This window comes from Odocoileus virginianus, chromosome 3 (genome assembly GCF_023699985.2).
Source record: "Odocoileus virginianus isolate 20LAN1187 ecotype Illinois chromosome 3, Ovbor_1.2, whole genome shotgun sequence".
In the NCBI taxonomy this organism is placed as follows: domain Eukaryota; kingdom Metazoa; phylum Chordata; class Mammalia; order Artiodactyla; family Cervidae; genus Odocoileus; species Odocoileus virginianus.
In genome coordinates, this window is record NC_069676.1 from 2910091 (window position 1) to 2922488 (window position 12398).

The following is a 12398-nucleotide window of genomic DNA, read 5'->3' on the forward strand; positions in this document are numbered from 1 at the left end:
CTTAGGATCTACATATTTAGGAGACATGAACCCAAGAATCCATCTTCTTAGCCAACATGATGATGAATGCCAGACCAACACTAAAAACACACTGAACAAACAAGCAACCTCATAGTCCCAACTTGGCAGGGCTCTGTAAATGGTCCAGGAAATCCATGCTCTTATGTCACTGGAAAACTAACGAAGATCTCAGCCGTTTGAAACTCCTGACCTTCTGTACCAAAGACTGGTGTCGTCTTCTTTGCAGGCTTTATCTGTGAGCTCCCTGGCAGGTCCTTCCGGCACTCGCTGGGACTGCGCAGAAGCACAATGCAAGGGGCGGAGCAGCTGGGAGGGTGCCTTTCCCCTTAAACAGTGGTTCCCACCGGACAAAGGGGACTGCAGAGCCAAAGGGCCTTCATCAGACCTTTCTCCCAGAAAGGACACTCACCCAAGCACTCTGAAACAGACATAAAGCAGGCTGCGGGGCCTCTCCCAGGACAGGGAAGCAAGGGAGGGGCAGGCCTTCAGCGTGTTACGACTGACACATCGCCGTCCCTCCTCAGTTGGAAGGACCCCGGCAAGCCACCTGCACGACCTGCTAGCAGCGTCTTGCCATGAGGCCATGGGGCAGTCATCCAGATGTGAATAAGGAAGAGACTTTCACTTTGAGAATTAGGGGATGACTAACCCCAACAATTTAACCATGCTTTTCAGTGTTTCCACGACCAAGACAAGGTACCTCTGGCCTCAGTCACTAGTGGGCTCATGGCTCTGGTCAGGCTCTCAGCTCTGAAGCTGGCAGGACCCTGGTCCTTCTGACTGAAGAAAGTGTCCTGCCACTGGGCCACTCTGTGCCTGACATAAACCCCGAGAGACCTGATGAGGGCCACATCTGTTTACTGCCCGTCCCCATACTTAAGACATTGAGTTAGCATGAAAACTGAATTTATATTAACAATTACCTGACTTGAGCTGTCATTCCTGAGTATGTACCTGGGAGGGATTCCTTGAACACTGAGATTATGCACAAATTCCCCAAAGGACTGTTGAGTCTGCCACTGCAGCATCCAAGGAACCATGCTGTAGCTCCAACGCCAGCTCCATCACAAGCTCTATGACTGTGGAAAAGTTATTTCACCTTCTGGGTCTCTGTTAACCATTAAAATCACTAAAAGCCCTAAGGACAACAGCAGCTCTAAACTATTCTAAAATTCAAAAAGAAAGAAAAGAGGAAAGAAAATTCGAAAGAAGAACAAAAACATTTCTCTTTCCCACAGTATACAGAAGAAATATGAGAAAAGTACTTGGGTTTGACGAAAACCAAGGAGAAAGCAAAAGGAGAAACCTGTAGCCACAACTTTTCCTACAACAGCTTTCCATGGCAGCCTTCCAATCAGACCAAAATGAATGACGATTAAGTGGAAGAGCCAAAGGAACAACATTCCCGTGTGCATTAGAATGACCCCACACACACCCTCCCTTTCCCTCAGCTCGGATACCACACCTGTCCCCGGGTGTCTGCCTTTCCTCTCTCCACGCACAGTTTACGGGAAGCAGTGTCCCCACTCCCTCAAAGACCACGTTCCAGTTCTCTTGACCCCAACCTCCTCCTCTCTAGCAACAATAACTTCTCTGTCCCTTCACTACTAGGACAGGGCATGCTTTTTTTTCCCCCAAGGGCCAAGTAGAAAATATTTTAGGCTTTGTGAGCGCATGGTCTCTGTTAAACTATGCTGCTGTTGCATAGACTATAAGTAGCCAGACAGTCCGCACAGTCCGCTCACTGTTCCTCCAAGAGACTCCAAATGCGCCCCTGTGCTCGGCCACCAGCCAGGACTCTCCCTCTCCAGACAGGCTCCTGCCCCTCTGCTCATGGACACGTCTCAGCCCAGGCCTCCAGGTGGCCAATTCTGAAGCACACATCTGTTCTAACCTCTGTCCAACACACCTGCCCACCTCCTGAGAGCCATCATCTCTTGGATTCTTGGATACCATGCTCCCCTGGTCTCCCACCCCCTGGAGGCTATTTTCCGTCTGCTCTGCTGGTTCTTCCTCTTCTATCTGACTGCTAAATGCTGGAATCACCAGGTCACAACCTTGGTCCTCTTCATCAATACTCTGTTCTTAAGTGAGTCAACACAGTTTCATGGCATTAAATATACCTTCCAGCTGTTGCCTGGCAAACTTTCCTGTCCAGCCCAGATTCTCTTGAGACTTGAGTACCGCCTGGGCATTTCCACCTGACCATCTAATAGACATTTCCAACTAAGCAAGCCTCTCCATCTGTTCCTGCATTTCAGTGAAGGCAGAGCCAGGTGAGTTCTCGTAGATTCCCTCTTCCTTATCCCTCTCAATCCATCAGCAAGTCCCGGCAGCTGCGTCTCACACCTGCCCTCTGCACTCCCCACCCCCACAGCCACACCACTAGGCAAGGCTGTCACGACTGTCCTGGACAACTTCCCAACTGACCTCCTTGTCTCCCTCTGCCCCCACCACTCGTTCTCTATCCAGTAGCCGATGCGACAACCACAAACAAATGCGGAAACCCTTCCCCGTGTACCTTGAGTAAAGTCACCAGCTAAGCCAGGTAGGCTTTAGTAACCACAGCCACACCACCCAGGCCAGTAGACAGAGCCGCTCTCTCTGCTCTGCTCCTCAGGGCTCCCCACCCACTGCTCTTAGGACTCTGAGTGGCCAAGTCCATCTCACTCTCCAGATCTCTGTTCCAGGGGCATCTTTGCCTCTTCACCAACCACAGCACTCACGTAATTCCAAAGAGCGTGTGAACGAGTTTACATGTTGACCAACTGGATCAAAACACTGGAGAAGGCAAACACTACAAGGAGGGTGCCTTGGGGACAATACTGGTGCATCACAGGAACCCAGTAAATATGGGATGAGTGAACTACAAATCATATGATGTGAAAATACCCATTGTGTCCACTGGAGACAGTTTTCTTCTTCCTATATGCTAAATTAGGTCACCATTCTATGCTAAGTTCCTGGAGTCCTTATTTGGTCCTCACCTGCTGTAACCTGGAACCCACATCTCCAGTGAAAACACAACACACCTGCTGACCCTATGGATAGAGTTGAATCAGGGAGGGGAGGTCATGGCAAACTACCTCAAGAGTGTCTGAGACTAATCCACACAGTGATGCTCTTGGGGAAGAAATGAGTGGTCACAGGGACTGAACTTACAACACACTGTAGTTCGTATAATGGATCTCTTTTAGCACTTCCATCAGACCTGTGTCCTGGAGTAGACTCAGTATCAAGTAAACACCCTATTTTTAGTTAATTTCCAATGTAACAGACCAAGCAACATTTTACACACCTTCCAATAACTCCTGACCATAAGAAGGATTAGAGTCAGAACAGTGGGAGCAGTGTCTCCAGGCACCAGCGGTCAGTCTTTTCCATTACCTTCACCTCCTGCTCCTCAGAGGCTCCCACTTTCAACCTGGGAGGTTTGGGGTGTTTCATTGCAATAACATAGCCTATTCACAAGGCATGCACCATCTTCTTAACTTCTCAGAGCCGAGAACTAGGATTTTATGTTATTCCCACTGCATTTCCTACAAATGCTAACTTTTAAACTCCCCTCCTGCCATTTTTCCTCTGGCCCTCTGTGGGGTCTGTCATTGGGGTGTGATAAGGCATGCCATGCTCCCAGATCTGATTCAGCTCTGGGTGGGGCTCAGGAATGTGCACTTCCCAACAGTGCCCAGGTGGTATCAGGGCTGCTGTCGAGGGGCCTTGGAGGAACACAGACCTGTGTTCCAGTCCCAATCCAGTTCTCAATAGCTATGTCAGAGCCTCATGCATACAAGGGTGGTAACAGGGTCAACACTAGAGAGCCATCATACAAGCTAGAGAAAATACAGGACAAAATGCCTGGCCCAGGGCAAATGCTCAAGAAAGGAGACATGCTCTCCTACCCGGAGCTACTGGTTCAGTTGCCTCAACAATCCTGGGAAGCACGGGGACCTGCTGGCCTAAAGCATCCTCTTACTTATAAAACTTAGTCGCAACCACAGAGCTTCAGAAGCTAGAATTCTGGAATTCTTCCCAGGCAATGTCTATCTGAACTTAATATTTCCCTTACAATGCAAACGTTGAACCATATTTCCCAAATCTTTAGACAATTATGAACACTCTGCTTCCCATACTTTTCCTATTTGCCTTCCATGATCTGCACTTACCACAGCTAAAATCAAATAATTAAGGAACAGCCAGTCAATATGTGGTTAAAAAACTGACAACTGTTCATCTTTTTTAAAAAGTTAAAAAAAAAAAAAGTTAAAAGTAGCAAAAGCTTACATATGTAAATTCACTTACATATAAAATAAAAAGACTGTGTGTGTGTGTGTGCAGAGAGGATCATAGAGAAAAAAACAAATGAGTGAGTACACGCCTGGAAGGATAACTCTATATCAAGAAACGAAAAAATGCTCATCTCTGGATGGAATTAAGGGTGACTATTATTCTCCATTTTAACTTCCCAGGGTATTCTAACTTCCTGTCCAACACTGGGCTGATGAAGAATTCCACAGCTTGACCATGTGAGGCACAATAGGACAGACTGGGAAAAGTGCACAGGATCACACACCCTCTCACACTGCTCTGCCTGCCACAAACTCCTCACCACCTGTCCCATCTTACCCGTGTTCTCAGCTCCCACTTCAGACCCCTCCTCTAGCTGGACTTCAGACTCTCCCTAACTCACTTTCTTCCTAGTCTTCCCCTCTGCCTTTCCCCACTTCTGGTTCTTGTTGTTCTCCTGCATAAGCTTTAAACACCTTGGAAAGAGTCTCCACCCCCCAAACCCCTCTCCAAAGCTCAGAACCCCAATATCCCCAGAGTCTCCCTTATGCCACCTATAGGATAAACAAGATTACATCTTCACTGCTCAATAAAGGGGAAGAAGTTGCTCCTTCTCTACCCTTTGAGTGTTTCTTTTGGTCAGGAATGAAAAAAACTCAGTGTTCAGATTTTACAGGGCACAGTCACCACCTGCTGACTCAGAGCTGTAAATAAACAGGGACCTCCAGAACCCAGGCAAGAGTCTCTTGTCAGGCACAGACTTTCCTAAAGGCGATGACAGAGCTCTTCACAATTCTTTCTCTGCTTTTTGTGTGTGAAATGTGTTAAGTTCTGCCCAACTCTACTCTTTTCCAGATGCCTTAAATGTACGTAATCTGCTCAAACAGTAATGAAACTGTTTTCTTCTCTCCCATACTAATACGGGTAGATCTGAGTTGAAAGAACATGTATTTCTCCAACATGCTGAGACCCTGACGTGTCATCCCCACTCAAGTCCCCCTTTTTTGTTCCTCATTTCAGGTCTGGTGTGCCCAGTCTCGTATTTCCACACCTTCACTTCAGACCCTCCCTATTCTCCCAGCATCCCCTCCAGGTTCCCACCACCCCCTCCAGGTCCCATCCATCCTATCCTGGTCTACACATCCCCTCCATGTTTCCAGCATCGCCCTTAGCCCTCAGCACTCCCCTAACCCCCAGCAACCCCACCAGGTCCCACCATCACCGGCAAATTACAGCATTCCTTCCAAGTCCCCATCATCTCCCTAGGCCTCCACCATCTCCCTAGCCAGGGCCTCTCCATCCCCTCCAGGTCCCCAGCATCCCTTAAAGACCCCCAGCATCCCTCAGATCCCACCTTTCGCCCTTGCACCTCTTTGTTAGCCCTGCCCACATCCCACCAACCTTCCGCAGTCCTTGAAGGTTAAGAAAGGAAAGAAGAGGAGTCCTTACCTCGCTGGTAGCGTCAGGAGGGATTATGACGGAAGAGCATAAGCCCAGCTGCAGACTGGAGACACCGCTTACCTGAGTCGCTGGGAAGACGAGAAAACGGCGAGACTCGGGGCCGGCACCGTTCGACAACCTGTGAAGCCCCAGGATACCCGAAGCTGGGTCGAAGCCGCTGCAGGCCGTTCAGGTACCCGGCGGGCCGCAGCATGAAGCGAGCATGCGCGCAGGGCCTGGCTCGCCGTGTTTCAGGCTCCGGCAGGAACTCCGAGTGCAGACTCTTGGTTCCACTTGACTGCTCTGGGACTACCGCGGGCTTTGCTGTCTGTACTTCGCCGGTTTCTCCCTGGCCGGCTGTGGGCTGTGAGCCACGGACGCCCAGAGCGTTTACTCCGGAAGCAGATTTAGCGAACACTTCCTTTTTTCTCTTCCCAGTTTAAAGAGCAGAGACGTGAGAATGCGCGAGTGGGATTCTGGGCTTCCGCCCTTCTGCGGTCCACGGCCGGGAGGCCTCACCTGGCTGGTTCCACCGTCCGCACCAGCCCCTCTGTCCCCGCCGCTCCTTCGACAGCCCCCCGAGCCCCGCCCAGTCCCCAGCAGCCCTCCAGACTCCCCATTCCCCCGAGGCAGACTCCCATCCCAGGTTACCCCGCGCCCCACGGACGCAAAACCTGGCCCGGGATGGACAGGGAGACGCGCGTGTTCGCCGAGAGCCACTTCAGAGGCCTCGAGGGGCGTCTCCCCAGCAGAGTTTGTCCGAAACTGGACCGCGTGGACTTCATCGAGAAGCCGGACTCCTTTTCCTACGCAGACTTTTTCAAGGGCTACCTGCTCCCCAACTTGCCCTGTGTTTTTTCCAGCGCCTTCACCGAGGACTGGGGTAGCAGGAGGCTCTGGGTGACACCCAGCGGAAAGCCCAACTTCGATTATCTGCTTCAGAACTATGGTAAGGACTGGACAGGGACACCCTGGAGTGCAAGCACAGGCCTGGACTCTGACCTAAGTCAGACTGTGAGGGCGCAAATGAGGAGAGCCACAGAGGGCTTGAGGGCGGCAGGGCATGAGAAGAATTCACTGGAGACGGTGTAGCAGTGAATTGGAGGGCGGACAGGGTCAGGGAGGATGGACAGGCTGGAGGACTCTCAGAAAAGTCTTTTGCCTGACCCTTTCCTTTCAGGAGACGTGGTTGTACCTGTTGCAAACTGTGGGGTCCAGGAATACAACTCCAACCCCAAAGAACACATGGCCCTCAGAGACTACATCAGCTACTGGAAAGAGTACATTCAGGGAAACTACTCCTCTTCACGGGGCTGTTTATATCTCAAAGACTGGCATCTGTGCAGGTAAAGGGGCCTGGAATACTGGCCACAGCACTCTTTCTCAGTTCTGAGTGAGCCCTGGCTGCACACACAGGAACTGAGCTTTAACCCATTTAGGAATTTAACTTGATCTCTTCAACCTGGTTGAAAGTGTCATTCTCTCCAGTCATGGCCATCTCACTACGCCATCACAGGCTTGGCTGCTGTGAAGAATGTGGGCCTGGCAGAGGCGCATATGGCTGTGGTTACCCACCTCTTCGTTGTCAGTTTTGCCCAGAACCTTCCTTGTCAACTTCACCTCCATCTAACTGGCAGCACCCAGCCTTTGCCTATCCTCTCAGGCACCCCTGGGACCAGCCTCCCGTGTCCAAACCTACTTCTCCAAGTCAGGCCTCTTGTCATTCACCTTGGTTGCTGCCAGTCTCCAGACTGCCCTGCCTCAGGTCCTGCACTCCACTGCTAGGCTCACTAAAGTCCAGATGAGCTTCCCAGCAGGACTGTGTCCCTCCCATTTAAAAATCTCCATCACTAACAAGCAATGGCAACTGTTTAATGAGGCCTTCCAAGGTCTGTCCCCACCCACCACACACTTCTTCCACCTGGAGCGCTCGAAGGATGTTGTCCTAAGAAACATCTCGCTCATGTGGGCAACCCCACCCCGTCTGTGGTGTTCCCGCTCTCTGAGGTGGTCCTCGGGTTTTGTAGCCATTTCCCCTGCCAGGGTTATGCTTTTCACAAGCAGAGAAGGGGTCCTACCCAGACCCCCACTCTCTGGCACAGGGCCTTGGCACAGAGTAGGTGCTCATTTAATAAATGAGTGAACAATGGAGTTCTTCTTTCACTGACGCAGGAATTAAGACTCCCCCCCACCCAAAAAAAAATGAATTCAGGCCCTTGTGCTTCCCAAGAGCAATCCAAGAGTACATGAACGGCATCAGCAGCATCCTGCTCACAGCTTGCCTTGGTACTGCCTGCCACACAGTTTCTTACCTGGCAGACAGAAGCTAAGATGCAACCACACTCTGGCCTTGGCCTCAGGGATTCATATTCCAGCAGCCCAGATGGACTCGTAGACTCAGATGCTCGTGTCCTGTGAATTTGTGCTTCAGATAAGCAATGAGTGGCTTTTACATACTTATCCTAGAAACTTGTTCATTGTTTATTTGAAATTCAGTTTTGACAGAGTGTCTTGCATTTTCCTGGGCAACCCAAAAATAAAAAGAGCAAAGGAAGAGCTGCATCAGGCAGGCAGGCAGCCACAGGGGAGAGAATATCTGAGCAGGGTTGTGAAGGGTGAGCAGGCGTCTGTTAGTGTACAGAGGCATGGCAGCGGCGGAATCTGCATGGTGTTGGGGAAACTACCAGTGGTTTGGTACTACTGAGGCATGGCCTCTGACCAACAGTGTTGTATGACTGTGTAGCTGAATGTGCACTCTCCCTTGGGCTGGTTTAGAATGTTCCTCCGTTTGGGATCCCATTGGTTGGGTTGTGGGGTGAACCAGGAGAGTGAAGGGTTGAGAGACAAGGCAGGAAGGACCTTGGTGTACCTGGGCTGTCCTCACATCTGGGCTTATGGCTTTGAATCTGCTTGATAGTCAGAGTCAGTGGTGTGGGTAAAAAAGTGGAAGCTCCCAAATTCGGGAAGCCATCATGATGCAAATGATGCCTTTATAACCCCAGCTCAGCCAGAGGCTGAAATCCTGGAATGGGTGTGAAAGGGGCCCTAAACATCTAGGTCACTGCCTGCACAAGTTGTTTAGGTTGTGTCATAGCACCCCCAAAACCATTTTATCTGCTTATATCTCTGGTTCAGTCATTTGGGCAGGGATCAGCTGGGGTCACTTGGGGCTGTAGTCATCTGGTGGCTGGGCTATAGCTGGATGGTCTGAGGTGGCCCCACTCGTGGTGGTTGGTGCTGACTCCAAAAGGCAGGTCAGGGTCATTCACATAATTTCAAAACTCTCATGATATTTCATGCACTCAGGATGTGGGTGCTGGGAGGTTGGCTTGTAGCCACTTACGCTGCAGCTTCATGCCACTTTCTAAAGGGACTTCTCGACAGAAGGCGTGTTCACCCTGCCCATATACTTCTCATCTGACTGGCTCAACGAGTATTGGGATGCCCTAGACGTGGATGACTACCGCTTCGTTTACATGGGGCCCACCGGCACTTGGTAACTGCCTGTCTGCTCCCATCCACCATCCTACGCCCCTGTCCCCGGTCACTCTCCTGAACCTTCCTATTGGTGCGCTGGCTCTTGCCCAGAGCCTCTCAGAGATCCCTGTTAGCCAAATGGAAAGAGCTCTTGCACCTCCTCTGCGATGTTCTGGGGTTGGGGAGGTTTGGTCCTCCCACCTGGCTCACAGGCCAGGTGTGAGAACTGGGGACCCCTGAGGCCTCTGAGCCTGGCCAGTCTGTTCTGAAGAAGCAGAGCTCACATCCGAGCCACAGGGCACCAACAGGAGCTCTTGCACAGGTCGCCGTTCCATGCCGACATTTTCCGCTCCTTCAGCTGGTCCGTCAACATCTGCGGGAGGAAGAAGTGGTTCTTCTTCCCACCAGGGCAAGAAGACGCCCTGCGGGACCGTCATGGTGGCCTGCCCTACGACGTGACCTCCCCCAGCCTCCTGGACAGCCGCCTGCACCCCATGCGAGATGGCTGTAGCCCGCCGCTGGAGGTCACGCAGGAGGCGGGCGAGATGGTGTTTGTGCCCAGTGGGTGGCACCACCAAGTCCACAACCTGGTAGGCGGGCGCTCCACACCCACGGCCTGCGGCCGATGGGTCAGGGCCGCGGGCCGCAGGGCTGCCCGGGCTGCCCAGCAGCTCTCCTTGCCTTCAGCACCTTCCCAAATGTGTCCTGCAGAGTGGGCAGGCTGTCCCTCTGGGAGAGCCTGGGTATGGGATGGGGCAGGCCATGGGCAAGACTAGCACTGTGTGTAGCCGTGTTGGTTCCTGCACACAGCACTGCTGACGGCCCCCAGCCTCTCTGCCTCCGTACATGTTACTTTCTTGGGTGACAGTGGGCAAGGGGTCCACACACGTGGGGTTGTCCCAGCCTTTGGGGAGCCCCACTCTGGGTTAATAATTGTGAATTAGGATGATCCCAGCCCCAGCTCCCTCTTCTCTGCTGGCTCACACTGGGAGATCGGAGTGGCTCTTCCCAGCTGAGGAAGTCTGAGCAGATCTCAGGACAGGGGGAGGGGACAGTGCCCCCTGTGGGATCATGAGGACAGCCTGCGCCCTGCCCCTTCCAGGAGGACACCATCTCCATCAACCACAACTGGGTCAACGGCTGTAACCTGGCCAACATGTGGCACTTCCTGCAGCAGGAGCTCCGTGCCGTGCAGCAGGAGGTCATTGAGTGGAGGGACGCCATGCCTGACTGGCATCACCACTGCCAGGTGGGACAACTAGTGTGAGCAGTGGTGGGGGCACCGGGCCAGTGAGGCTCGCCACAGCTATGTAGGTGTAGGAGAAGGAGGTGGGTAGGGGCCCACCTGGGCCAGGACCACAGCTGGGGCAAGAATATGCTCACCAGGCCCGGGCCTCAGCCAGGGAAAGGTGTGGAAAAAAACCCAGGGCAGCCTGCAACCTAAAGGGAGGCGTGGTCTCTGAGGTCAGAGCTGCAGTCTTAGGGGCCCAGTGGCAGCTAGGCCTACCTATGTGACTGAGGGTCTGGGGCTTCCAGGCTACAGGACTCAGACCCATTTGATCACTGGCCGACCCCCCAGTGTGTCTACATCCTCAAGGACGGGACTGTGTGTCAGGGCCCTTTGCAGCCTAGGCTGGGTATAGGGTCAACAGAGCTTGCCCAGAGCTATGAGTGAGCAGCAGCTCACTGGCTGTTTCTTTCTGACCCAGGTCATCATGAAGTCCTGCTCTGGGATTAATTTTGAAGAATTTTATCACTTCCTGAAGATCATTGCTGAAAGGAGGCTTCTCCTCCTTGCGAAGGGGATGAGCCCTGGCCAGGCAGAGGGTGGCGAGGACACTGGATTGGGCCCCCAGCAGGCCGCATTTGACATTAGCCGCATAGCTGAGGTGCTGGAGTCCGTGGTGGTCCACCCTGACTTCCAGAGGGTGGATACTAGTACATTCTCACCACGGCCAGAGGTACTACTGCGGCAGCTGAAAGAGGCTGTAGCTGCCACGACATCCCTTTAGTGCATGCTCTGAGGACTGGCTGAAGCACGTCTTTGGGGAACACTGGAGGCACCAGTGTGGAAGGCGGTCATCCTGCTCCAGGATCCCTTCTGGAAATAAAGCTCTGCCCTCCTGTGTGGCCTGGGACCTGTCACCTCCCCTTTGAACTGTCACTTGAATGTCCCAGGCATAGTTCCTGCTCTTAGGGACTCAGTATGTCCTGGCTCTCTTTTGGCATTCCTGGGGCCCTGACACCTGTCCAGAAGATCCAGGCTCCTTGTCCTTGTTATGCTCAGCCAGGACTGGGAACTGGATCTTGTGAGGGGGTGCATGGGGAAGTGTTGATCATTTGGACCCAGAGCAAGGAGGCTAGGAATGTGCTGGGGACTCGGGAGTGGGCGTGGCATGTGGCCAGATTTACATCCCCCCACCACCCTTCCCTCAGCAAAGGCTAGCACCCATGCTGACAGCCTCCCATCCTCAGCAGTGCAGGGCCCCCTCTGCAGTAGCACCACATCCCTGCATGAGTCCACACATCTCCCACTAGAAGAGGGCCCTCAGTGTAGGGTAGAGACTGGGTCCCAAGGCGGACCCAAGACCCAAGGCCTGTGTCTCCATCCCACATTGGAATCACTGTTTAAATAGAGCGTTCCTTCCCTCTTCTGGCTTATGACCCTCTCCTCCCCAGCAGGATCCTGAGATGTCTGTTAGTCAGAGCTCCAGGCCTTATGTGCTGTCCTTCATGCAGGTCTCCCAGATGTCATAAGTACGTCATTCAGGTGCTCTTTGGGCCCTGGCAATAGGGCAAGGCAAAGTCTGTCCCCCTCCTGCTTGCTACAGCAATACCTTTCCCCTGCAGAGACTCTGAGCCCTCCCTTGCAGCTGCACACCCAGTGAGGGAGAATGCCTTGTCTGAGCTCTCCCTGCGGGCCAGGTAGGGCCCAAAGGCCAGCTGGAACCTGGGTCTCTTCCACACCTCACACCATCCAACTTAACTCACTGCACACCCACTATTGGCCATCTAAAGTCACTTTGCAAACTGTTTGATTCAACAACTACTGTGTGCACTCATTCAGTCCTGTCTGGAGTTTATCATTGCACTCTTTTCACACTTGTCTATACCATCCAGTTTCCACTTGTTGCACACCTATATTATATGCAGTAGTCACAGTTTCAGGACTC

At 52.5% G+C, this 12398-nt stretch overlaps 2 protein-coding genes across 6 annotated transcripts in view; one reads left to right on the top strand and one right to left on the bottom strand.

The window, feature by feature from the left end:
- Window positions 1-5963, bottom strand: part of SNAP47 (synaptosome associated protein 47) — a 65040-nt gene extending 59077 nt beyond the window's left edge. Inside the window, exon 1 of one of the 3 annotated variants that reach the window (XM_020906596.2) lies at window positions 5830-5963. Coding sequence is in view for 1 of the 3 variants with exons in the window: in XM_020906594.2 (XP_020762253.2) it covers window positions 945-1061 (117 nt within the window). In the remaining 2 variants the exon portion in view is untranslated. Of the gene's footprint in view, window positions 1-944; window positions 2392-5757 lie in introns of those variants that run through there. The other 2 variants (XM_020906598.2, XM_020906594.2) reach the window with 2 other exon arrangements.
- A 241-nt stretch (window positions 5964-6204) lies between these two features.
- JMJD4 (jumonji domain containing 4) lies at window positions 6205-11370 on the top strand. 3 transcript variants are annotated; one of them, XM_070461077.1, is made up of 6 exons: window positions 6206-6697; window positions 6929-7094; window positions 9119-9244; window positions 9584-9815; window positions 10328-10474; window positions 10935-11370. In XM_070461077.1, the coding sequence occupies exons 1-6, from the start codon at window positions 6433-6435 to the stop codon at window positions 11235-11237; spliced, it is 1239 nt and encodes a 412-aa protein (XP_070317178.1). In that variant the 5' UTR covers window positions 6206-6432; the 3' UTR covers window positions 11238-11370. The 3 variants fall into 3 exon arrangements, with proteins under 3 accessions (XP_070317180.1, XP_070317178.1, XP_070317175.1); XM_070461074.1 differs by having other exon boundaries at window positions 6207-6697; window positions 9548-9815; XM_070461079.1 differs by lacking the exon at window positions 9119-9244 and having other exon boundaries at window positions 6205-6697; window positions 9548-9815.
- The last annotated feature ends 1028 nt before the right edge of the window (window positions 11371-12398 follow it).